General features: G+C 36.8%; 1 protein-coding gene across 1 annotated transcript in view; it reads left to right on the top strand.

Annotated features, from left to right (window-relative positions):
• Positions 1-27297, top strand: part of ppp1r16b (protein phosphatase 1, regulatory subunit 16B) — a 127941-nt gene that overhangs the window by 70977 nt on the left and 29667 nt on the right. Inside the window, exons 3-4 of the mRNA XM_038300095.1 lie at positions 12767-12837; positions 24520-24665. Coding sequence (XP_038156023.1) covers positions 12767-12837; positions 24520-24665 — 217 coding nt within the window. The remainder of the gene's footprint in view (positions 1-12766; positions 12838-24519; positions 24666-27297) is intronic.

The following is a 27297-nucleotide window of genomic DNA, read 5'->3' as shown; positions in this document are numbered from 1 at the left end:
GGTATTAAAAAAAAACATGAAGATTAGGTAAATTGGTCCCTTTAATTCTCCTTATGTATGAGTGTGCGTAAGCTTGGTTGTCTTGCTGACACACGTGTCTCTGTGTTGCCCTGTCATGGACGTTGACCTGTCCCTTGGACGAGATCCCAAGCTTTTGCATTTTATTGCTTATATTTTGTTTTTTTACGTATAATCTTTTTGTCTTCCCCATCGCAAATGATGTCGCACTAAAAAAAGCAAACTCTGTCTGTTCTATCTTTGAATGTGTCTTTTATTGTCAGTAATGTATAGAAATCACCATCCAGTCTAAAATGAATCATCTCAGATATCTACATTTTTTATTGTTTTTATTCTTGCCATTGCTACTTGAATACATATCCTGTATTTACAGTTTGAACAAAGTCATAAACCTCACATTACTCTAGAAATGACCTCCTACTACCAATAATCAGCACTTTGAGAAGTTCAGGCCTAAATTAATATGAGGCTTCATCTCGAGCACACAGCTGAAAGCACATGAACACATCTGATTGTGGAGGTTCTGTAAGATAACAGGAAGGAAAGGGCTGACTCCTTTTCCTGCGTCATTATTTGTTGATGTATCTTTTATCTTTAGGGAAGCATCTCATCCAGATCTATCTCCTCCCTTGATAAGAGTTTACAAGACCTGCCCAGGAAGGCATGCATGACATTACTATAGCGTTGTGTTTCTGGATTGTGGGGTGGGAGATAGTCACCATAGTGAATCGTGATTGCTATGGATTGCATTTTGATATTTATTTTGCTTCTTTGTTTGCTGATTTGCCTACTCTGTTCCTCTGGGTGGAGGGACAGATAGGAATCACATTCCTGCTGCATCTTGCAAACTCTGTTTCACTCTGACAGTGCATCAGAATGCATCAGTGAAGTAAAGTTTACATTTTTTGCTCATGCTAAAGGGTTTCTGTTAAATCTGATATTTAGTTTAGGCAAGTCTTTAATAACATTTAGTATAGAAAACAAAGTAAAAGAGTAAAAAAAATTAGTGTATTTTAAATATTTTTTTTCCCTATTCTGTTGTCAAGATGTTTTTGTTCCCTGTTACTTCCCTCTCTCTTCATTTGCCCTTTCTCAATCCTCCATAAAGTTCCCTAACTGCATAACTTTCCCACATGCCTTTCTCCATCATGTCCTGCCTGTATTCCTACCTGATGTCCTTCCTTCACCTTTTTATTCCTTGTGTTCTCTCTTCTGTCCTCACCTCATGTCTATCCATCTCTCCAGTTCGCTCTTTTTATTTCTTGTGTATTTAGTGCCTGTCCTTCCAATATTTGTGTCCCTTCTTGCCTTGTCATTCCTCCCTTGCATTCTACCTCCAATCAGTCTGTTCATTTTTCCGTCTTTGTTTTCATTCGTCTTTTCCTGCCATCTTCCATGTGTACTTGCTTCCTTTCAGTTCCTCATCTTTGCCTTGAATTCTGAATACACATCTGAAATATCTTTGTTGTAAATGTGCTTGTTTTCATTTCTAAAATTATTTTGAAGTAGTGAGATATCTAGAAGGCACCAGCACCCCTCGTGACCCCAGCTGGGATAAAGCGTGACATAAAATGGATGGATGGATGGAGATATCTAGAGAATTAGATTTGTTTTCTTTCAGACTTTTTCCCCCTAGGTGTAGTGGGATATGATATAGTATCAAGTAAAACCAGTGTTGTTCATAAAGCTTTCAACATTCATTTCAATGAACATCTTAAAAGCCTCTAATGTTTGATGCATCATGCTGCTCCAGCTAATGGATCAACCATTTTGCCCCCGGAGCTTACCACTGTCACCATTACTTTGCAGTGTGTTTCAATGGTATAGCAACATGCTAAAGTGAAGGAAAAGAACTAAAGCGATAAAAAAAGGAAACATATTCTGGCCATCTTTCTTTGAATTCAGCTTTGCAGTTCTGCAACTGTAAACTATTTCTGTTAACTCATTTGCAACACATTAAAAGCATTCTATTGGAGGGGACTGTACACAGTTTTCCCAGTGGACGGGTTTACTTTGTGCTTCTAATTCAGTTGACTATCACATGTGTGCTGCAGCTCTCTAAACCTGCTAATTGTAATTATATCAATTTATTTTGTGTATGGAGTGGGTAAAGGTTGTTACATATTATATGCAGCCAACTTGCTGCAGAAACGAATTAATGATTTTGCTTGGAGTTTTTCACATGTTGACGTTTGCATGTATGTGTATAACATCACTGTTAAAAGTGTCATCTGTGTGGATGTTTTTAATAGTTGCTTATGTCATTGAGAAGTTAGTCCTGCATTTTTGGCAGAATTTTGACTTCATTTAAATCTAATTGTCAATCATACACCTTTAGCATAACATCTAAATCTTGTTAAATGTGTAGTTAATTTGTTTAATTGCTATATTAGAGATGTTTTACATGGGAAGGATTAACATATCTAGACCTTCGATTGTTGATAGAACAGAAAGTCTCAAGGGCATACAGAAAAAAGTTTTTTCTTCACATGAAGAAAAGATGCCCAAAGTTAAATATTGGTTAAAAACAGAAATCATTCATAGCTGTGTCAATGGCCATACTTTTAAAAACTAGTCAGTAATTCATGCAATATTGTATTTGTTATGGAGAGCCCCTAAATGTTAACGTGTTTTGTTGTGTCTTCTTACATTTTGTTTGTATTTCGAAAAGAATGTACTCACCAGTCTAAATCACCAAATTCAGGTTTCCTTGGCCATAGTTGGGGCAAAGTGGTCTGTTATCCTAGGAAAGGGGAGGGACCCAAGAGATACACCTGTGTTAGAGAGACACTCAGACATGCAGTTAAATTTAGCTGTATAACCAAAGCTTTGTGTGCAGTGGTGTAAAACTGCCCCTACCTGGAGTGAGAAATCATGTCTTTATCTGGTAACCCAGATGCGTCTGGGTTTGACAGCTGCACGTAGGAACACCATTGATATGGCCGCTTTTTGTAAGTTTAAAATGTAATGCAAATGGAAATATAGTGAGAAGCTGTTTGTGTTTTTGAGGAGTGCCTTTTTTTTTCCCCAAATGACTTACTGTACTTACAAAGCATTGATCCTAAAGACATGGTATATCCAGTTTCATAATAAAAGAGGATTTACTGGTCTATACAGAACGCTAATAATGAATAAGGGTGTAGTCTGTGAGTTAAATCATCTCATCAGTGTTTGATCTAAAATATGCCACAATTTGATGAGGTTCTACTTTGGACTTCTGCTGACCTTATGCTGGTTAATCTACCAACAGGAATGGGGAATTTTTACAAAGATGGGTACTCGTACTCAACAAGACAATAAGCTGTAGTTGCTGGTAACTAGGGATGCACGATATAATCGACCCCTATCGGTATCGGCCCCCTATCGGTATCGGCCTGTATCGGCCTTAAAACTGAATATCGGACATCGGCCACCCCACCGATATTTAACCCGATATTTGATCAGCTTCTGAGTCTCTAAAGTCTTAAAAAAAAAAAAAAATACTACTACTTCTTCCTCAAAAACTTCTTTTTTACAGACTTAAAAACTTCTAAAGACGAGGGAAAAAATATCGATACATTATATCACAATATCTTCACATGCTGATATATTGCCATTTAAAAACACCATATCAATCTCTTTTACTAATGAAATATTGCTATATGTCATCGTTTTGGTCTGTTTTAATAATTTTAGATTTGACCAACGTTTTAAACAAGCACGGAGTAAGCGAGGCTCTTGAAATACTTTTGAAATAGATTGAAACACCTTTTTTCTTGTTCTGGAAAATTGAAGTGCAGCTCTCAATATAAATAAGCAATGAGGTGTTTAGAATTGATCTGAAAATTGGCTCTAAATTAATATGTGCACTTTTAAACTGGAGTATTTCTGTCTTTATAGAGGAAGTTTCCAACTTAATCTCTTTGCAGACAAAATCCTCGTCCTGTCTAATCAGTTGAACTTTGTATGAAGAGGAGAATCCTCAAGAGATGAAGAAAGAATAATTTCATGTGCTCTTGAAATTCTCTAGTGACAGTTTTTGATTTGATATTTGGACAAAAACTAGCAGCTTCCACAGCCCGTCTTTTACCTCAGCAGTTTGTGAATACCAAAGAGCTTTTGATGGGAGATGGAGCTGCCCTGAGCAGATGCTGAGCAGGCAGAAGCAGTAGATTTTTTTTTCAAGGGCATGTCAGCATATAGACAGAAGGAGAATCACATTGAACTGCTAAACCTTTAGTATTTGGTATTGCAAAATGACAATCGGCATTTGTTCTGAGGTGCATAGATGAACATCTTGTTAAAGATGTAGAAAATCTGACAGTTTATTAATTAAAGCACATTAAGGTGAAATTAATGGTACATTTCAGTTTTAAATCAGGGATTTTTCCACCTTGGGAAAGATCTGCTGTTATTGTTTTTAGTCTCTTAATCGCTTATCTTTTTGCACTCATGAGTCAGGATTGTCCTAAATAAAACTACAACTTGTAAGTTTTGTGTTCTCTGTCTTAAAAATCACACTACATCATAAATCAGTTGTGTAGCATGTGTTATTATCTAATATATATAGATTTATATACAACCATCAATAAGACCGAGCCTCATTCTGATTATCAGAATTTGAAAATATATTAATATTTCACCTTTATGCAGTTCTCTTAAAGTCTAGAATAGAGATGCACTTCCGATAGTGCACTGCTGATATTGACTAATTAAATGGATCGGATGTCAACAGGTCAACATTCAACAGTTGAATTGGATTAGTATCGGATATCGGCCAGTAAGCTCAGCACAGGCATCGGTATTCGAGTGGATCAGAAAAAAAAAATCTAGAATAACTAATTTTCCGAGCAACCAGACCTTTTCTGTCTTATCTTAAAGAGGTTTTGATCACAGTATACTACGGCTGTCTTAAGGTAGCTTTGCAGTTTTTTTGAGATGATGTTCCTCAAAATGACAATTAGGTATTTAGTTTGGTAAGTAATAGTAGTGAATGATACATGAATATCTACACCGTGGAAACGTCGTCTGAAAAAAGTTGTGAGGGTTTTTGTCCTGTTGGCATTTTGTATTTTCCTTTCCTCATCTTAAAGGATAGGTAGAAATATAATTTTTTTTTTATTTCTTTCTTTTTATTTTATGTGCTAAGATGTCTGTTACCTATCAACATAACTCTAATCTTCATTTGAGTTCAGCATTTTTTCTTAGTAATCAGAAGATAGTCAGAGTTAGACTTTGTTCTGAAATTTTTCAGATACAGTAAGAAGAAAAGTGAAAAATCCAAAGAAACATTAAATGAGCTTAAAGGAATAGTACACCCAAAACATGATTAGCCTTCATTTTCTACTCACCTCCATGCTGAACAACACTCTGGAGTACTTTTTTGATATCTCAAATGCATCTGGAGATCTGGGAGACTTCTTGCTGTCTGCTGACATTCAAATAATGGAGGTCTATGGCGCCCGAGACAGAAAGGTCCACAAAAGTCCACAAAAACTTGTCAATATTCCTCCATACTGCTCGTCCAATGTAATCCAAGTGTCCTGAGTGGGTAGCATCCAGAATTTACTCGAAACGAAGTCATTTAGAACGTTTTAGAGCCTAAACAGTAGTGTATAGGATTTCCTAATAGCGCCCCCATGCGCGCTCACGATTCTACGGAAGCCGGCAGACCAAACCAGCGCATTCAGCTCGGCAAAGAACTCATGCTCTTCCTCAACACTGAAGTCCTCAGACATTTTTCTTTCGTTGTTTCTTTCTTTGCACAGGTAAACAGCACATTTCTTCTTCTACGCTTGCATTATCGGCAGACCAGACGCTGAATGCGCACTTCCTTCCGGTTTGGTCTGCCGGCTTCCGTAGAATCGTGAGCGCGCATGGGGGCGCTATTAGGAAATCCTATACACTACTGTTTATGCTCTAAAAACATTCTAAATGACTTTGTTTCGAGTAAATTCTGGATGCTACCCACTCAGGACACTTGGATTACATTGGACGAGCAGTATGGAGGAATATTGACACGTTTTTGTGGACTTTTATGGACCTTTCTGTCTCGGGCGCCATGGACCTCCATTATTTGAATGTCAGCAGACAGCAAGAAGCCTCCCAGATCTCCAGATGCATTTGAGATATCAAAAAAGTACTCCAGAGTGTTGTTCAGCATGGAGGTGAGTAGAAAATGAAGGCTAATCATGTTTTGGGTGTACTATTCCTTTAAGAAAATATTTTTCTTGTAGTCCTCCTATTACCCTCCTCACTGTGTGTTTCTATATAAACTTAGACCTTGTCCAACATTTTTTGTCAGACATTTAGTTATTTTTAAATGGTTTAATTATTGCCCCTAGTGTATAAATAGACCCTTTTAGTAAAGTGGCTATATTTCCAGGTTGCTGTCGATGTTTTTGGTTTGGATGCTGCATGAAAACACAAACAGTATCATTAAAGCAGCAGAGTGGATTCAAAAAGAAGAAAACCCCATCATACACAATACAAGAAAAGCAATATATGTAGCATAAATAGAGAAATCAGGAAGTAGCAGCTGGAATAGAACTGAAGAGCCCAGTGAAAAGCAATGACTGACAAGGTAATTAATGGGGATGTGGCACATATATTGGATGTAATGAACAGGGAACGTCTTGGAGTGGCTCAGGTTGAAGATAACCAGGGAGAAGCTATGTGAGGAGCATACATGAGCTAAACTAAAATAAAAGGAAATACATTATTAAGGAAGAAATACAGTTATTAACCCAAAGGAAATACACTTGCACTACAGGGGACAGAAAGCAGGAACAATGTAAGAATATTACTGTACATTTAAAAGCAACGAAGTAGGCAACAAACTTAGAAAAAAAAAAAATTGGGACAAAAGAAAACCAAACCCCAGAATATATTATATTTATTTCCTTTATAAAGATCATAGATCTGCCGTCCTGAAATAATTTGTAGTCTTGTCTTTCCAAATGTGACTTTTTATTTCATTTCATTTATACAGTGCATATTAATGACCGTCTACAATGTAAATATGCCAGATTGTAGCACTTGTGATCGTTTACAGCTGCAGCCCGTAGGCAGTTGACCAATTCACAACTTAGACCTAAACTCAAACTTTAGCAAAATAGCTTGTGAGGATGGGAACGATGTCTTCACTTTCTAAAACTATCCTCACTCCAAAGTTTCAAAACTGAAACTGATCCTCACTCTTATTCTAAAGCACACATGTAGACATTTTTATTATGACTAATATGATTTATTAAAAATATGACTAATAGGGCCCCTGTGTTCCCAAATATTTATACAACTCTTGCTTCAGTTGCATTTACTTTACAGGATTTTTTGCTACTAATGATGGCATTGTAATTTTGTTTATTTATTTTAAGCATCTTTAGCACATGTAATCAATAAATATTGAGCGTTCTGTAAAGATAGATTGGTGGCTCAAAAATTAGATAAAAACTTCAGTCTAACTCAGGGAAACACAGATGTAAAAGACAAACAACTATACATGCAAACGCTCACAATAAGTAATTCACGAAGCAGGATAACCTAAAATGCTTGGTTAGGTAAGGTTACTCTGAATTAGGATCAAACGTAGTCATTTTCTCTGAGAGAAGGTAATCATGGCCTTTAAAGAAAACAAACCTTATGGCAGTAGATCACTGGGGATTGGGTGATGTCGGCTGCAGAGGCGATGTTGGCAGTTCCCCTGAGATGCGTGACATTATAAACAGCACTGCGGAGATGATCTGTGACACTAACCACATGCTGCCAGATTGATCGCTCACTCTAGAACCTCTAGCTCATTTCTTTAATAGTTGATTGTCTTCTTAAAATCTACACAAGTGCATGAAACCACAACAGCTGCCCTAGCAGCTCATTTTGCTCCGTTCTACCTTCAATTTATAAAGATGGCTGTATGAGTGGTAGTAAAAATATTCTGGAAGCTTTATGACAAAACAAAAATATCAAAGGGAGCCAGCGCCGTGAGTAAAAAGCATAATCAAGGTCTAACAGAAGCTGGATTCAAGATGTTCTCTAGAAATTTTGCTGATAAAAGTTGCTCCTCACAGCTGCTCCTTAGTTTATGACAATAATGAAGGCTGAAATTATCTACGATTCCTTTAAACATTCTTTTACCGTATTTTCACAACTATAAGGCGCACATAAACGTCTTTTTTTTCCCTCAAAATGTGCGGTGCGCCCTATGTGTGTTGCAACTGCGACTTTTGAGACCACCTCATTGAGGAGATGATGAAAGAGTGGCTGAATGTAAGGAGACCAGGTGTTTTTTTTTCCACTCATCACCATCGCTGTTAATCTGACTCCATGCGTGCCCATCTCACAGCTGATGTGAAAAACATGGGGAAACAAATTAACGCTGCTCGACATCGGTGTGAACCGGACCCAGCAGGTGCAGCAGAAGCAGCGAGTTTACATGCAAAGTCAACGGTTGACGAACGTATAGACGCAGCAAAAGGTCCCGCAGCGCGTTTAAAGCAGCAGGCGCAGCGAGTCGGGAGCGCGCCACCAACGCGCTGCTGCTGCTCGAGATGGAAAAAATTGAAGTTTTGCTGCTGGACGCACCGCATCAACGAATCAGAGAAGCTGATCTGGGAGCTGACAGCGAGACAGACACAGCGCTCTGATGACATATGATTTTAAAGCAAATGAAAGGGCTGGATGGATGAGGAGATGATGAAAGCGTGGCTGAGGGAGGTGTATGTGAGGAGACCAGGTGGTTTTTTTCCACGCATCACCATCGCTTTTAATATGTGACTCCATGCGTACCCATCTCACAGCTGATTTGAAAAACATGGTGAAAAAAAATAAACGCTGTGCTTGCCGTTATCCCGGGAGGTCTGACAAAGGAACTTCCACCGCTCGACATCGGTGTGAAGCGGCCGTTCAAAGTAAGGCTGCGAGCGGCGTGGGAGCGATGGATGACAGACGGAGACCACAGTTTCAGGATAAGTGGAAGGCAGCGCCGGGCAAGTTACGCCACCGTTTGCGGATGGATTGTAGATGCTTGGACTAACGTGTCTGCTGGCTCTGTTGTTCAAGCTTTTGCAAAAGCCGGCATTATTTCTGAGGAGCTGCGCTGCACGGAAAGTGACTCTGACAGCGAAGAAGGGGAAATTAGCATGTCTGATTTAGCGCAGCTGTTTAATTCAGAAACAGAGGATGATGACTTTGATGAGTTTGATTAATACTTTGTAATAAATACATGAATAAAGCACAATCATACTCAGTTTTGCTCCCGTTCTATTTTTCTACCTGAAAACTTAATTCAACAGCAGCCTCTGGGCCGTGTCTCCTCCTCTTCACCGCGGTGGCTGGCAGGTGTTTTTTCATCTAAATAATCTAAATCTTGCAGCTATATTTGCTGTGATCCGGGGGAATAAAGTAGTTTTAATATGTTTTTTACGTGAGAAAGTCCACCTGAAAACTTAATAATTGCAGTCAGTTCATCCAGATTATCTATTTCTGTCGGAGGCGCTCAGACCCCCACATACCAGCGGTGCACCGACAGTAGAAATCCCTTCATCAGCAGCCTCTAGGCTGGGCAGCCTCCGGGTTCATGCAGTGGCTGGCAGGTGTTTTTCATCTAAATAATTTAAATTGCAGGCACCAGGATACCGGTAATAAAAGCGAACATATTCTGTCGGCAGGTTTCAGGATTTTAAGTTAATTTAGGAGTAATCACAGCGCTGTGTGTCATCTGCGATGTGTCTGTCTCACGGCCAGCACCCAGGTTTGATTAATACTTTGTAATAAATACATGAATAAAGCACAGTCATACTCAGTTTTGCCCCCGCTGTATTTTTAAATACGCAGTAGAGGTATTTAAAGGTAGTAGAGGACATGTACCTGTATATAAAAAACGCGCCCTATAGTCCGGTGCGCCTTATGTGTGTGTTAAATACAGAAATGAGACACATAACTGAGACTGCGCCTTTTAGTACCGTGCGCCTTATGGTCGTGAAAATACGGTATATAGAATATATATAATGTATATGAAACAAGGAAAGGTGTTCTAGGCTTATAAAATCAAATGCTGGAACATGAACTTTAACTAATTTCATGTAGTATCAGTATTGACAGTAGATATATATTTTTTTCCCTGTGAGAGATTTACAAATGAAAGAAACGAGGGAATATGTCAAACTTACCGACATGATGAAGAGAAAGTTTATCATCAGTCTTTTGTGAGGTTTTCAAAATAAATGATTTGGTCTTTAAGTGTTTCCAGAAAATGTATATAAATATGAAAATTGAACACCACAAACTGCATCAATATTGTAAAAGTAGGTATTCTTTCCTAGACTGTAAACTCAGTTAAAGAAAGGGACTTTTTTTTTTTTAGTTCCTTAAAATAAACTGTATATAAAAAAATAGGCAAGATACATTTAGACACTAGTGTAATTTTGTAACCTTGAGTACATAAATAATTGTTTCATTTTATTTACACCGTAATGTATAACAAAAACAAGGCGAGGGTTTATTTATATGCTTTTATTTAATAACAAGCAAACATTTCTTCCTTCTCTGTACCAGAATTAATACAGTGATTAATAAAGGTACTGATGGAAAATTAAAAGTAAGGAAGGTAAAGGGAGTTTGTCCTCTCCACTGTCGCTGCATGCATGCTTGGAGTGAGGGATTGCTGTTGTGTTAATGACTCAATCAGCTGGTTTTCCTCGAAAAGAAAACTTTAATCAATCTAACTGTATGATCTAGTTGACTTATATTTGTAAAGTTGTTTGACATTACATGTATTTTTAATGGATGCCATATAAATAAACTGAATTGTATTAATAGTGCAATTTAAATCATTTAGTGGTATGTTAACTTTGCATCATAGACATAAAATTTGGAATAAACACCCTAGTTGGTATTACTTTTAAGTAAGCTAGTACTTGAAATCTAACAAGCTAATATAGGCTCATTAGCCAGGCTTTCTGCTCTGTTAATCCAGCAACATGATTTTTTTCATTTTTTTTTTTGCAAGGGTTCATAAGACGAGGGATCTCTCCTGCATGACTGACTAGAAACAACCAACTTTTTCATTTGGAGATCTTGTCTGTTTTTTTTTGTTATTTTCTTTTTGCCAGCTAACTGTTTACAGCAACAGGTGAGGGAGGGGAGCGCAAAAACTCTAGTTACTTCAGCACTTTCTATGGAATATCATTAAAAAGGACTTTGAACTGCTGGATCAGTGTGGTGTGGTCTTTAAACATTTTGAAGCCATAGGAGTTAAAAATCTTGACCTAATTTGAGACGGTAACAGCATCATGCCTGGATGCTTTTCAGCCAACATTATCTTTATACATCCTATTATTACAACCTCCCTCTACAGCCTTCCATATAGAGTTTTCTTTCATTTGATCAAGTATACAGTATAATTATAATTTATAATAAAGTATAAAATAATCCGATACAAGAGTTTTACCTAATTCTGTTTTTTTTTAAGATTTTGGCCTAAAAATATCATATGTTTAAAGGGTTTTGGTCTTTAATCCTATAATCATGGTAAAAGTATTTTACATAAATACAGAGAAAAATGCTGGAAATTATGACTGTCATATATGTTAGCTTCACTGACAAACCTTCAAGGAGCAGAAAAGTTTAGAATCAGTTATTTATTTTTCTGCCCAGGGTTTCTCTTCCTGAGACACAGTCAGTTCAGATTGAATGAGTAGTTTTCTGCCGGAAACATAAATCAGGCCTGTCTTCATGTGGTAATTTTGCTCATGAATAATATCCTGAAAATAAATTTCAGTAGAAATCAAACCAGAGCCAAGCAATTTAAAGCACAGTGTCCTTGTGGTGAATATATAAATAACAAAGTCTTGGGTAAATGTTATTTTTTGCTTTTAATGTGTGGCTTGGCTCGTGTTCTTTACACAGCTCATATGAAACTGTTTCTTTTTTTTTTTTGGTGTTTTATTTTTATGGTTTGAGTGAGGGAAGTAAAGACGGATGACATCTGAAGCAAAATCAGGAACCTGATGTTTTATCCCACTCAAATAGGCAGGTGTATCCATCGAGTGTCCAGACGGACATGCCATATTTTTGGTCAATAATCTCCAGTTTGATCTGTTGGACATAGAGTTGGAAACACCATGTGATCCTATGTATCATTAAATCCAACTACCTCACCAGTCCGCTGAACAATGTTTCCAAAAATCAAAATTGCGATAATTTTTAACAAATATTGCGATTTTCTTTTGCATCAACCCCCAGCTTGTAGATATTTCCCTCCAGGCTTATAGCTTTTTAAATCTTACTTGCTCACAGTCCAATGTTGCAGAATTTTACTGTAATCTTTGTGCGAAAAAACTGCTTCCTTATACTTGCATGCATGGATCTGCGTGCTAGCTGCAACTCTCTACCTTCCTGTGTGGCAACAAACCCACTTTAACAATTTGACCGCCAAATAGAGGGCCAAGGTGAGAAATATAATTAAATGTAGTGTTATTAAAATTGAGATTTTAAAATTCTGCAGAGGTTTTAAACTGTTCAATTTCAGAGACATCTTAGTAATATAGTATAAATGATTGGAAAAGGGGATTTATTGACCAAGAATCAAGAGTTGTTACTGTAACCATAATGTAATTTGATAATACACTGGCTTGCAATGCACATTTAATTTAAAAGTAAGCATCCTCAGAGGGGACCTCCAGTGATGATACTGCAGGGCACAACCTGCAAGGCTAACGCCTGTAAGAAGCTCAAGTATTGATTTCTGTTTTTCTGTCTCGTTTTCTATCAGTTCGCTACCTACTGAGGAACAATGTGAGTCCGGATCTCTGCAATGAAGATGGCCTAACTGCTCTGCATCAGGTAAGGTTATCTGTGCCCATTTGTTCCACCAACTCTTTCTCCGTTTGATTCACATGTTTGAGCAACCAATCTTAGTCTCAATGAGTAAAACCAGTATTCCAGAAAAGATGAAGCCGTAATTGAAGTCAGTTTTTTCTAAAAAAAAATCACCTGGAAAGGATAAATTCAAATAAGCCACACTTAGTTTTTTTTTGTGTGAGTTATTCCTCTTTTTTATTCTACTTCAAAATTGAGCTTTTTATTGTTATTTATTTAAGTCCCAACAAAATACACTGAAGTGCAAAATTGTGTAGAACTTTATGAGACATAAAGGCTCATTATGATGGACATATGCTCCACACAGAAATGAGACATAAGCTTACAACAAAACTGAACATACACAACTTACACAATTTCTTGATTCAAGTAATGTTGGCCAAAATATGATATATCTCTAAATGTTTACATTTTCCAACCCTTGCCAGTCATTTCTGTTGCTCCTCCACCATGTTTTCTGCAAAGAACTGTTAACATAGTTTGTAAAATCAGGCTGCATGGACGACAAACCTAAATAAATTTGCCTACAAAGCCTGATTTTTGCCTTTTATTTATGTTAGGATTAAAATACTGTTTTACTAAAGGCAAAAGTGGCAATAAAAATAAAAAACACCCTAAGACTATGAGAATGTTTTAACACTGATTAAAGTATTACTAATAATAGCAAAAATAACAACAGAAACGATGTGTAAATCAGGCAATGAAGCCAAGAGAATTGCATTAAACCTGAACCTTATAAAAATAAATTTTACTCAGCTGTAAAAGAAAAAAAGATAGTAGGAATAGGGAAGCCTTGACTTTTTAATACTGAGGTTGTAAACCATCTACCTTTTTCCTGAATAGAGCTCTGTGAGTGTGTGTATCAGTGATGGATGATTCTTTAAACCGCCTCATCACCTGACCTGACCCTTAAAGTCTTTCTGATGTTGAACACGACAAAAGAGAGAACATTTGGATATTTTTGATTTTTGAATACATCAGTGTTAGCAACAAGGACACCAAAGGAAAATAGTCAAATTTTATCCTGAAAAAAAGTAGGTTTTCTTACATTGATGAGTAGCTTTTAATTCTGTGGAGGAAATTAGTTCATTAGTGTGGAAAGTTAGTCATTTTTTTTATAGACCTGATAAGAGCCTCCCAGTCTATTTTCTGATCCTTAATAAAATAATTACTGGTATATCGGAGCTTTGATCTTATGTGAATTAATGCTTAAGTCAGGAAACAAATATTTGTTTTGCATCCTCCTGAAAACTGAAATATGGTGCCTGTCTGGGAAAAGCTATTACACAGCATCCGAGCCGATTCCTCAAAGTGAGGCAGCTGGAAAACACATTTTATTTCCTGTGAAGCTGCTGGATATGCATGAAGATGCTTCTATTACTGAGGGAACCGTTCTGTTTGTTCCACTTAAACTAAAATGTCAAATACCGGTGAGTCTTGAAGGATAGATCTAAATGCTAAATGACTCGCGCTTTAGTTTTAATAGAGGGTGTGGATTCACAGGAATGGTTCTTCATCTTAAAGATCTCTGAAAGAGAAATATTCATTGCTCCCCATCCCTTCTTCTTTTTCTCTCTCTTCTCATTTGGTTTGGTCTCCTTCTCTCTGCCTCAGCTAACACAGCCATATCTCTTTTCCCCCCTGGCTGTGCAAAGCCTAATATTCACACTCCAGCTGGGAGGCAGTGAAATGAACAACGGAAGAGAAAATTGAAGTCCATCAGTCACAAATGGTAAGGCTGCTGTTTTAAACACAGCCAAGAGATCGGAATGACCTTTCTGCTTCCAATGTTCCCGATTATACGCTGTTTGGATGGGCCAGACTCCATTCTGGGTTCAAGATTCGACCCTTTTAAAATGAAATAACTGCCCGGTATATATGGATCAGTTGGCTGTGAATTCAGATCATATCTGGATTCATTTTCTTAAGTTTTTATTACATATACCTTAAGAAGAAGAAGAAAAAAATAAAACAATCAGTGCGTTTGAGTCCCCAGAATATGAGGAATAATCTAGTAACAGAAACTCAGAAGGTGGCATAAATATAGAAAGGTGCTGGTCTCTAAATTGGAAATCATATCTGTCCAGGCCAGCTCTTACCTCTCTAAAGTAAGTCATTAATCAAAAAGATGACTTCCAGAGTAACAGCATGTGCCACAATACACAACACATACAATAACAAACATGTAGAAAAATTCTCCTCATGTCTTATTCCCTGTGATCCAAACCACACAAATGCATCTATAGTTGGAATAAAGTGATGGATTACCCATGCATGGTTTGTGTACTTATTATTTTGAGGCCCATCAGCAGAGCAGGATTAATGCTGGAAAAACCACAATACACATTTAAGATAGAAAAACGTTCCCGCTTATTATTTCCTTTTAACTTAGTTTGCTTTTTCGTCTTTAAATTAAAGGGGTTGCTGTATGCTTTAACTAAAATGATATTAATCTAAAAGTGTTTTGTTTTTTTAAACCATCAAACTAATTTTGACATCAGACAAATCTACCATAAGGAAAAACATCATGGAGCTTTTGATTATTTTTATCAACAGCAACAATAAAGAAAACTGCATCCAAGGGGTAAAAGACTGATATAATACTTGGTTGTGCCACATATGGCAGCAACATTTGCTCTTTTCAGTGTTTCATATAAGGCTTGTTTTATGCCTTTAAATTGCTGTAGAAGAAATCTGGCACAAATTGTACTATAATTGGAATTTAAACACTTTATACTAATGCCAAAGCATCCAAAGTCAGAGCAGTTTTATCTTGGAGAACAGAACTAGTGGTTCCATAATTTTTGACAAGTTGGCCAAATGCTAAAGCAGCAGTGCAGTTGCACTCTATCAACAATAACTACGGTATTGTGATGGTATTGCAACTTTGTTGGTTTGTCAGAATGCAATGATGAAGTTTTATTTTTTTCAAATATGATTATTCTTGAATAAACTTATCAAAACTGTAGCAAATTATATCTGCACAGCTTTAGTTATTGTTCTTGATTCTTTTGTGGCCTCCTGGATGAGTCGTTGATGCTTTCTTTCTACATGTTAGATAAAAATGTTGACATGTCCAAAATAAGTAAACATTTCCTTTTGGTTATGATGCCAATGTCAGGATGTATTCTGCACCAGTAGGAATAGTAGGTTAAGTCACGAGAAATGGAGCTCCAGCATTGTCGGATCCTCGTATCCGTGATAGCCCAGAGAAATTGCTTCTTCTCTGTGTTGCATTTCACAGATTTAAGCAAAAAAGCAAGACAAGGGTCAAAATGGTCTAATATTTTAGCAGTGGTGCTGACTTTAAGAAGCAAAGAGACCAAGAAGCCACATGGAGGTTGCTGCTTTTCTTCTGAACTGGAAAATTAAACATTCGCCAATGCTAACCCATGTCAGCAACCAAAGTTTAGCATTAGCACCGGCCGGCAAAAAGTATGAAATGAAAGTGGGTGTCCTACATAATGGCAGGGAGGAGTTAAACCTTCAGTGTTCCCCTTTAACTATGTCAAAAGAGCATAAATGGAGGGGATATGTAACGGAACAAGTACCTTTTCACAGAACAGCAAGTTCCTGTTATTCTCCTGCAATCATTTTTACCCTTTTAACCCAAGTATCTCATTATTTCATGATTGAGGAAAGTTCCCTCAGCATGATTCTGCCTCTACCACTTCTGAATTGGCAAAACCATTAAGAGTCAGACTCTTTCAAAGATATATTAATCATAAATCCCATAAAACTGTAAATTTAGTTCAAATTATAAATGGAAATAGGTGAAAGCAAAAAGCTGCTGCAGGATATTTATCATATGTTGTAAAAAACCTTGTTTTTGTTTTTAATTATGAGTTGTTAGAATGTGGATTACAGGTATAAAAAATATAGAAAGGATGCCTGACTCTTCAATTGCACTGCCTGTCATAAATTCAGCAGGTTAAATTCCAAATAATTTATTTTCATCTTTAATTTTCACCTTTAATGTTCATCTCTGGTTTATTTATGTAATATCAACTCTAATCTCTAGGCCTCCTTATTATTCTGAAGAAGTTAAAAAGGTTTACTCAAGCTCCAGTTAAAAAGATCAGCTCTAGACTAAATCTATTTCTGTTAGCCTACGTAATTCAGTTGTATTTAGTCAAATTCACTGCAAAAAATTCTAAATAAGCCATATATTTCTTAAAATAAGTGGATTTTTTTCTTGAATTGAGGAGGTTAGTGGGACACTTTGCCCATGGAACAAGACAATTTACATTTAAGATAAGAAAAAAAAATGCATTGTCTCATTTCAAGTGCATATTATATAATTATCTTATTTTAAGAGTAAATACTCCTTCAATTGGCAAATCATTTCATTCACCTACTCAAATTAGGAGTAAATGCTCTGAATTTAAGATTTGTTTTAACTTATTTTTTCTACATTGTTTTTGCAGTGTAAGAAAAGTGACTTTAAATAAATGTTCCACTTTTTCAGAGCAGTTTCAGTGTAAATCAGTGACACAAACCGGGTAAACAAATGTTAATTCAATACAATAGTGGTTATTTTAGTCAGTTTAAGCTCTTAGATTCACCGGCCTCATGGTGTCCTATATTTCAGTGACAGAAACCCAGCTGTTATCTGGCTGTAATCTCTTGTGTTTTGCTGCATCTGCATGACCCCAATGTGGTCGGGTGGGCACAATGACCCAGAACATACACAGACTGCTGGAGCTGCATTTAAAAAAAACATTCATTTTAGCAATTTTTCAACTCAAAGACTTATTTAAACATGACAGACTTCTCAGGCTGTAATGGACCATGTGCCGTTTTATCACACTTTGAAAGTTTTCAGTCTGCATTCCCCTGTGGTTTCAGCCTTTTCATCAGTTATTCTGCTTTGCATTAGTTTGGCTTTTGAGGACTCAGACCCTCCAGCTTTTGCAATATCTTCTAAAGTCCGGGTAAAGTCTCCCTAAGATTTTGTAAAAAACAGCTCTCTCATCGCTTGTACTTTCCCTTTTTGCAATGCCTGGAAGTGATGCACCAATAAAACAGAGTAACTGTAAATGATGAGCAATTATGGTTTTTAAAAATGATAATATGAAGAGTATTACATTCACATATTTTTTTTCTTGAGTCAGTAATTTGAAGAATCAACTTAACTATAACTACAGTTGAAAGTCTTTTTGCCCTTCTTTGTAGAATCTCAGTTGGATGATGGAGGTTGTTCACCTACAGCAATTTTCAAGCTTTCTTTATTTAATGTAGATCTGGAGTCAGACTGGGCTATTTTAACACATACTTTAAATATGCTTTGAATTATTATTATTTTTTTCCAGGTGGAAGTTGAACCCCTGCTGAAACTTTAAGCCCTTTACTGTAGCTAACAGGTTTATCTTAGATGTAACTGATTTAAAAATGTAATTTTTTTTTAGAAGGAAATGGTTGGAGGACATTTGGACATTATGTTTGTTTATTTTCCTCCTCAAAGAGACAGCGTTTCCGCCAGACAGATGAATAACATTGCAGGGTTGGTTCAAATTGACCTTGACTCAGGATAAAATGCTCCTCTGGCATTTAGTTGATTGTTGATTTCACATCAACAATTTAACCTATTTGTTTGCTTGTTTATTTGTTTGTGCAGCTCTGGTAAAATTTAGAGCCATCTTAAACTCTTATCAGTCTCAGCTGTACACTTTGCCCCCACCAGCCATGCTCCCTGCCTCTAAGTGCAACAGTATTTCAGTTTTAGTGCCATCACTGTTGCCTTCAGCCCTCTTAGCTTTGGCTTGGAACCAATTTCAGCCATTTTAAGTTCCAAATGTCAGCCTTGTTTCCTTGTCATTCTGCTCTTCAGAACTGCAGTCCTCTGTCAGCCCACTGAAGGCTCCCAGCAAGACTGTTGTCGTTGTTTTCCAGCCACCAAAGGATAATCCAAGCCTTTGTTTGGGCCACACTCCCATCCCTGTCTCAGTAGTTAACAAGAATTACAATTCATTTCTTTGTCATTTTCATCTTAGTTTGTGATTGTGAGTACTATTTTTTCCCTTCTTATTGGAATTAAGAGATAAGCTAAGCATTTAGTAAGCAGGTGAGCTGGGGTAGATATCTTTTTTCCCCAGCTTTTTTTAGGGGATGCTATTGTGCTTGATTGATTGGATTTGATTGAATTAAACTTTCCAGTCCATCAGTGCATTTAGGATTCAAAATCATAGCATGTCATCAGTTCATCAAATTGTCAGTTAAGCAGCATCACACAACCGCGCTATAATGGAGAAATAAGGAAATGCGTGACTCATGTTCTTCTGCTTTGAACCTGGTTTTCTTTCTGTCCTGAGCACAGGAAGCAGTCGACAAATAGAAACCACCAGTTCTGCTTCCGAATGCAAACAGATATGGTCTTCCTGCTCGTCTTTTATTATTTTCTTCTGGTTGCGGAGCATTCAGTAAATGATGTCATAACATGCTGAGTGCAAGTGTGGATTTCTGTTTCTATTAAAAGTTAACTTACAAAGTTCAACATTTTTTTTAAAAGACATGAAAAGAAACATTTGCATCAGAAGAATAAATAACCGTTTTATTTTACAGTTCATTTTATTAATTGAAGATTAAAAAAACTAAACGAAAGCCACACTTCAACTTCTCTAGAGGTTCTCGGGAATAATACATATACCATATATCATTCATCAGCTGTTCAACCATTTCCTATAGACAAAGTTGATGTTTCTTAGCAGTTGCTGTATCTGTAGCTTACCATTTTTTCACGTTGGGGAGTTAAGGTTAAATTTAACATGCATAACATTCATTTCAACAACAAAGCGAAGCACTCAGAGTGGTAGCCTTCCAACGACATTTTGGAATCCGTCAAACTTTTGCTTTGATTTGACTTTGGTTTTAGGGTTTAAAAAGTGAAAATGTCAAAGTCTTTATTTGCATCATCGACAGGGGAAATGTGTTGCTTGGAGGTGATGCTTATCAGTCAGTCGGCTGTCATGTCAGCGTTCTTTTCTCACCTCTCATGCAGTCATTTCATTCCCTCGCTTCTGTTGTATACCAAGTCTTTCTCTCAATGCATCCTTCAATTAGAGCTGCTTTATGTGATTTTCTTTGAGTGAACACAGTGCAGTTTCTGCTGACAGTTGTTTTTACTTTGAGGCAGTTTATATGATTCTGGGACAGTTGGCTCACAGAAGTTGTAAAAGAGACCAGAAATTAATGTGTTTTGTTTTAGAGCAAAAGATGAATTGAGAATAAAAAGTCTTCTTAAATCTTATGCATCTGACTCAGAGTACAACCTGAAGCACGTTTTGCATTTCACAGAGTGACATCCGTGTGTGTGTGTCTGTATGCTTTTTTTGTCTTATTTCCTCTTTTTGTTTTTATTTTCTGCTTGGCGACTGCTTCTTCTCTCAGACACCGCAAACCTCTAGAGATGGCACTTTAGCTCATATGCCGTGTAAACCAAGTAAGAGGAAGCATCCACTTCCTGCACCCAAGAACTAATAAAATGGATATTTAAAATGCATTACCTGTTCATCCCAATGACGACAGAGTGACTGAGAGCCACGCAGGGACATTAACTTTAAAAAATAAATAAATGGTAGATACATCATAAAACAAGGGTAATGCTGGAGATCTGCCTGTTTTCCAGTGTGGTCCTGTTTCTCTCACCGTGACTGGCTGGATGTGCTCTCTTCATCCTCTGACATGGGAGCTGGCTCGGAGCTCGTCTGCCTGGCTGTGGGTTTCCGCCTTTTACAGCTGCTTTTTGTATCTCTGCTTCTGTCTCTTTGAACCCCTGTCGGTCTCTGCAGATGGCCGCTCACACTGAGCCTGGTTCTGCTGGAGGTTTCTTCCTGTTAAAAGGGAGTTTTTCCTCTCCACTGTCCCTACAAGCATGCTTAGTTTGAGGGATTGCATTCGAGTCAATGAGTCGATGCAATCAACTGGTTTTCCTTAGATAGAAAACTTTGAATCAGTCTGACTGGATGATCTGGTGAACTGTAAAGTGCCTTGAGATGGCATGTGTTGTGAATTGGCGCTATATAAATAAACAGAATTGAATTTAATTAATATTTTTGTTATTTGGGTCTATTGCAAACAGAAAGCATAACTCAAGCATATTTAAAGCCCATTTAAAAGCAGAGTTTTGCAGAGGTGGTTAGTGTGGTAGTCAGGACAAGAGAAACTGACAATGAATACATATGACTAGATTATCTAAGTACCTAAAATAAAGGCTTTGCTGTGCAATAGGTCATGTTATGCTCACCTGAAAAACACAATTGATCAAAGCTTTCATTGCTCAAAATAGGGTCTGAATTACATGTCTTTATTTTTTCAGCGTGTTCCTTTTGTTTTTGGGATTACCATGAAGAACAGGTTTTTTTTTAGTTGTCATGGTTGTGAGAGTGGTCATAAATGAACGAACAATGGAGAATACATCCAGAGGGAAACCAGAAGGCTATGACATTAGTCTGACTTCCAAGTAAAAACATATGCATAAAAAAATATATTTTGCACTGTAACATAGAGAGAGCAGCCCTAAGGTCCTGTTTATCAAAATTACATTTGGAGTTTAGTAACTATATAATGATTAGTCTAGCCAACTTTCCATCCTAGTAGACCCACTTATCCTTGCAGGATTATGTGATAATGTTGCCCATCTCAATCATTAATTCAACAAGAGGTTAAAAAAAAAACATATGGACAGCTTTCCCATCCACTGCAGGGCCACAGGAAGATGGAGTAAGAAAGTTCCTCATCCTACGCTTTCCTCTATCCTGCTCATACCCTAATAAAAATATACCAGATATACTACTTAAATAAAGAGCCTGAGCACATTAAAACTTAGAAAATAAGTAGTATTTATTGGTCAAGCATGTCTTTGCTGCATATCTATATTTCATACACTGTGTTGGTGCAATAAATCTGCAGTATATCCTGCTGCCTATTTTAAAGTATTTAACAGGTTTTCTATTGCGATTGTCGGATATTTAGTCCTATCTATCTTTAAAATAACTACATCTGGTCCAAGAACATAGAAGATAAAATTTAAATTTATTTTATTTTGGAAAATCTGAGTGAGATCTCCAAAATATTTCATCTATTCTCCTAGACAAATAAAAGAATGTGTGACACCAAAATGAGACTGTCTCAGTTTTTTCTCTGGTTCAATGCAGGCTCTTTTCAAGTTTCAGAAAAGACCTCAACAAGCTCAAATATAATTCTCAAACTTTCTCAACTTTTGTGTATCTTTGTGACCTTGACCGAGAACTCAGCAAGCTCTCTCTTTGAGCTCAGTCTGTTCTCAATTCAGCTGCATAATCGTTTTCGGAAAAACATTAAACACAACATTCCTAGAACTGACTCCGCATTTAAGATGTTAGACAACTCTGAAATACAGATAGAATAATTTGATGTTGCAGTAAAGCAAAAATAAGTAGGCAAATCACTTGGCCAAGATGGTTGACTTCCAATTTTCATGTTTCTCTGGGAAGAATTATTATTAAAAGATTTGAAAGACCTTATTGAAAATGATAATTTAATGCAAACTATGAAACAAGAAGTCATTACATTACTATCCAAACTTGGAAAAGACAAAGATATATCAATAATCTGAGGCCAATAACTTTGTTGAATGTAGATCACAGATTATTCACCTTTATCTCATTCAATCGACTGAAAACTGAAAAAAAAAAAATACAAAAATATTAGGTTGGTTCTTGACTTAATAGACTTCAAAACCAGGAGATCAGAAGCCCGAAGAGGTTCCGAAGGAAAATCCAGGTTGTTGACAGAAAGCAGTTCCAAGTTCAGTAAACAGGCACAAACCAGCAGGAGTCCATAGACAGGTCAGGCAAACAGATTATATGGGAACAGGCAGGCCCAGTCATTGAGAGGCAGGATCAGGTAACCAGAAACACTCAGATAATGCTGGTACACTCTCACCACTGGCTCGAGAATATTCGGGCTTGATGACTGGAAGTAGGCAGGTTAAATAAGAAACTGGATCAGGTGGATAAGATAAACGGTAATGAGAAAACAGGCGGAGCTACGCAGGTGAATGAAATGAGTAATCCAGTCATTCATCAGCAGCAAGATCATGACATAACTACGTCCTTAGAGTATCGTGATTAAAGAAAGTGTTTAAATTAATGGATAGGAATATTAATAGAATCTTTCAATGTTTTTCTGTCCCTGACCAAGTTCCTTAAGTTGTATGTGAAAGGAACTGATTGTGGTGAGAGAACACAGTGGCGCCTGTGTGCGGCAGCTTAGCTTCTGTCGGTAGCTGTGGCTAGAACAAGGCTTACCATGTTGGGGTGTGCGTACAGTATGAATTGGTGTAAATGTGTAAATTGAAGTTTTACAAGGTATCTCCTTTAAATTAATAAATTAATAATTCTTCTAGTGAATTTTAGGAAAACATAAGAGAAACTTTAGACAAAGTAGAAACTAAAATGAGGCTTAGATGAGAAAACCCGAATATATCTCATGAAGAACAGAAGAATTTTGGGCTGTCACATTTTCCTCTGGGAATCTTCTCTACATTAAATTAGGGGAAGTTTAAACTTTTAGACAGACTGAAGAAATTTGTGTGGCATTAAGTACTTTACTCGGACACATTTTTCCTTATCATGAAAGCTTTTTCTATGAGCAGTTTTTCAGTATGTTTTGAGTATTTTGCCTTTTTTCTCTCGTTGTTCTTTATAATTTCTGTCTCAATCGTCGCTGAAATCATTCATGGTTTGTAATCAGATTATCAGCAATTTCTCTGGAGAGATTTTTTATTTCACTGTGACTAATGTCTCAGTTCATCTCAGCAGAGGGAGATCACATCAGTCAGTTAGACTGAAGATGGCATGATGATGACAACAGAGACATGTAGAAAGCTTTTGATTCTGAGCCATCCAGTTTTCTCATCATATTTGGGCTCCCTGTCTGTGACAGCAATCTCATCTGTCACTGTTGCTTTTGTGGCTTCTTATTCTGTTGTTTTCTATCCCAGTCTTTGCTCATATTCTTACCAGAGCCACAGTCACATCAACTTGGTCTGATGGAGAAGAAAACAAACAGTTTTTCCAACAGTTTTCTGACACCATCTCCTCCCAGCTTCTCACTCACTCAGCTTAACAAGGGAAATTGTTTCCCACCCTCCATGCCTTTGTCTGGCTTTTTCTGTTGATGGGTGTGAGTTTTGGGTGCTTTTCCAGTTTTGTCTGGGATCCAGGAAGCAGCCCACACAAAGGCTCATGTGCTGTTGCCAGATTGGCTTAATATGTTCTCAGTTTTCCACCCAGCATTTTGCTACAAAAAATTAATATACTGACTTTTGTATGAAGTTCTTCTCGCATAGACAAATGATCACACTGGGAATAGAACTGAGAAACGTTTCTATCTTAAATACATCAGAAAGGAGATTAGAAGAGATTTCACATCAAGTGAAGAATGGCTGAACAAAAACGGCACCTTCAAACTAATTTTTTCCTTCCGGCTTTTCTCCATTCTTGCAATATTAATGTGATGTATCCAGCAGGTAATAATGTCATGATAAATGTTGAGAAACAATGTTGGATTTATCCCATGTCCTTTGATGCTTATACATGCCTTAAATTACTGTTTTTGCATTCATTTCTTATCCCTTCTTATTATCCCTCCTCATTCACCACACAGTGTTGTATAGACAACTATGAAGAGATGGTGAAGCTCCTGCTGGACCGAGGAGCCAATGTTAACGCTCAGGACAATGAACTGTGGACACCGCTGCACGCTGCTGCAACCTGCGGCCATGCAGGACTCGTCAAAATTCTCATCTCTCAGTAAGTCATGTTAAATGGAATCATATACTACCTCTGCTGGTGTCTGGAAATGTCTCCATAAAATCTTAAAGCTCCATCATTTACAAAGCCTAACAAGAGGAATGTGTTTTTGTTCAAATAGTTTTCTCTGTTTATCTAAAAAAACAAAGCACTGTTAAAACAGATCTTATCAGCCAAATTAAAGGCAGTCAAGGTTATTTTAGAAAATGAACAGCAGTACCTTGTTTGAATTTGTGAAAGCTCAAATTGGTGGTTCATTTATATGTGGCTGCAAGAATGTATTATTTTAACAAGGCAATCGTTTGCTTAAGATCTTACCTCATAATTAAAGATGAACCAAAAATCTGTCTGACATAAGGTGGGCTTCTATCCACTGAAGTTGCTGCAACCATTGATTGGTCGATCAATAACTAAAAATAAACAGCTTTTCTCTTTTTTGTCAGGTTAATTAAATGCTCAAAAAGATGAAACACTTTCGTTTGTATTTAAAAACTACATCTGTTGAACAATTGCTGCATATTTTTTTAATAACTCTTAAAAAAACATAATAAAATAACTTCTAATCATAAAGAACAGGTCATTACTTAAAGCAAAATCTGAAACTGTAAGCATTTGGGAGAAGTCTAATCAGTACACCTCAATCTTGTGGATCAATAAAATTACCTGATGTTTTAGAATTTCAAGTATTTGCAGTATCAAATATACAGGTATTAGTAACAAGAAAGGAAAAGAATATAAATGAGACAAAAAACATGAGTGAAGGATGTATTGGTTTGCTTATTTTTTGCTCACTGCAGTCTTTTATTTCTAATAGCAACATCAGCACACACGATCCCCCTATGGCAAGACCTTAATGTTATGAAGCTTTAAATGTGAGAAATAATGCATCAATCCCTGGGATAAAAATGAATTTGAATAAGGATTCAATGATTCAGCACCTATAAACAAATAATACTAATTATTAATAGCTCCCACAGTTTAGGGTAACATAATTTTATTGGGTTAAAGAAAATCTCTTTAAATGCAATGAGCTTGACTATTTTCATGCATGAGCACCAGATATTTTCTGCTGAATGTGCATCGTGTTTTAACTGGACTTTCTCTGCAGTTGGAGCGCTTCTTCAGCACAGACTACAGAGTTTAAATGCTGGAGAAGCACCTCATTGGCAGGAATAACACCAGAAAAAACGCCTGATTAGAGCTCAAATCCAGCAGAAATTCATGCATAAGCTATTCCGGTAGAATATGTGTAGACATCCAGAAATTTTGATGAGACACGAAAAGAACTCAGCCTGAAGTTATAAACAGTTTTAGATAAAGGAAAAAAAATATATATGGATATATAGTATACCTTAGAAGAAAATAATAAATTCTTAAATATTAAACTCACTTAATTAAAATCAAAAGTAATTAAAAGGCTCACTTGTCAGAACAAAAGCTGTATCAACAATAGATTACATTTCATTAAAGCTAAAAGTCGATTAGTAGATTGATTGAGTTTGACTATACTATAAAAGTATGGGGCTTCAGGTAGGGACAGACAGTCATTAGGTCAGTTATTATTTGTATGAAATAGACAGTTCAAATAGACAGTTATCATGTTTCTATCAACTTTTTGGGGGTTTTAACGAATCCCATTAGAAGACTTTGATGGAAACGGCAAAAAAAAAAAAAACTCAAATAAATACAATAAATTTCACAAAGATGTTTGTACCATCAGTTTAGTTTTTTTTTCTTTTTACCTTTTTGAAAAAGTGTTAATGAACTAAAGAGGAGATGGAAGCAAATTTTTTGAAAAAGTTCTAACATAGCAAATATTTACCTTTTAAGACATACGTTTTTTGCGGCGCCTTCAGGTCCAGTCCTGAATGCAGAATTAGAATCACACTTCTGTCTCTCGATGTCTCAGGAAGGCATTAACCACCGTTAATACTAGCTGGCATTAGTAAAACTTGCCTGTAACAAGTTTAATAAAACCCTGATCCATCACTGATCTGTGGTCCCCACTACAGTACCTTGTTAACTCTACCTCCTTTTTAATACCGGTAAGAGTAACATTAGCGTATGACAACATTCTGCTTTGCATCACTTCGTTAATTCGCTCCAATTGATGAAATCATGTCTGATTTCGTGTTTTCTTTTTTCGACTTCTCAAACTTTTGCTCAAATTCGGATCTCAATTGGATGGAAACATGACTAATAGGATGTGTGTTTTGAACGCAACACTTATGTTGCTGCTACCGTTTAGTATGAGCTGAACCCAAAGAGCTAAGTCTTTCTTTGTGCACAAATATCCTGCACAAATCCATCTAAATCTCTGTTAGGGAGCACTTCTCATCAGGATGATCATTGATCAAGTGTGGCATATTAAGATGCTGATTAGACAGCCCAATTATTGCAGGGGTGCGCCTTAGGCTTGTCATGATAAAATGCCACTCTAAAATGTGAGTTTTTATCTGACAGCAAACTGCCACAGATGCAGCAAGATGTTTAGTGAGAATGTTATTGGGATCCTGACTGACTGGATCCACCAGAGCTGTTACCCATGTATTGATTGTTCATTTCTCTACCATAAGCCTTCAAAGGCTTTTTAGAGAGATTGGTTGTGCATACATCCAGCCTCAGTACTGCA

Source organism: Cyprinodon tularosa, unplaced genomic scaffold (genome assembly GCF_016077235.1).
Source record: "Cyprinodon tularosa strain WSP-4 unplaced genomic scaffold, ASM1607723v1 ctg10, whole genome shotgun sequence".
NCBI classification, from domain to species: domain Eukaryota; kingdom Metazoa; phylum Chordata; class Actinopteri; order Cyprinodontiformes; family Cyprinodontidae; genus Cyprinodon; species Cyprinodon tularosa.
The sequence above is the reverse complement of the archived record's forward strand: the minus strand, read 5'-3'. Positions and strand labels throughout refer to the sequence as shown.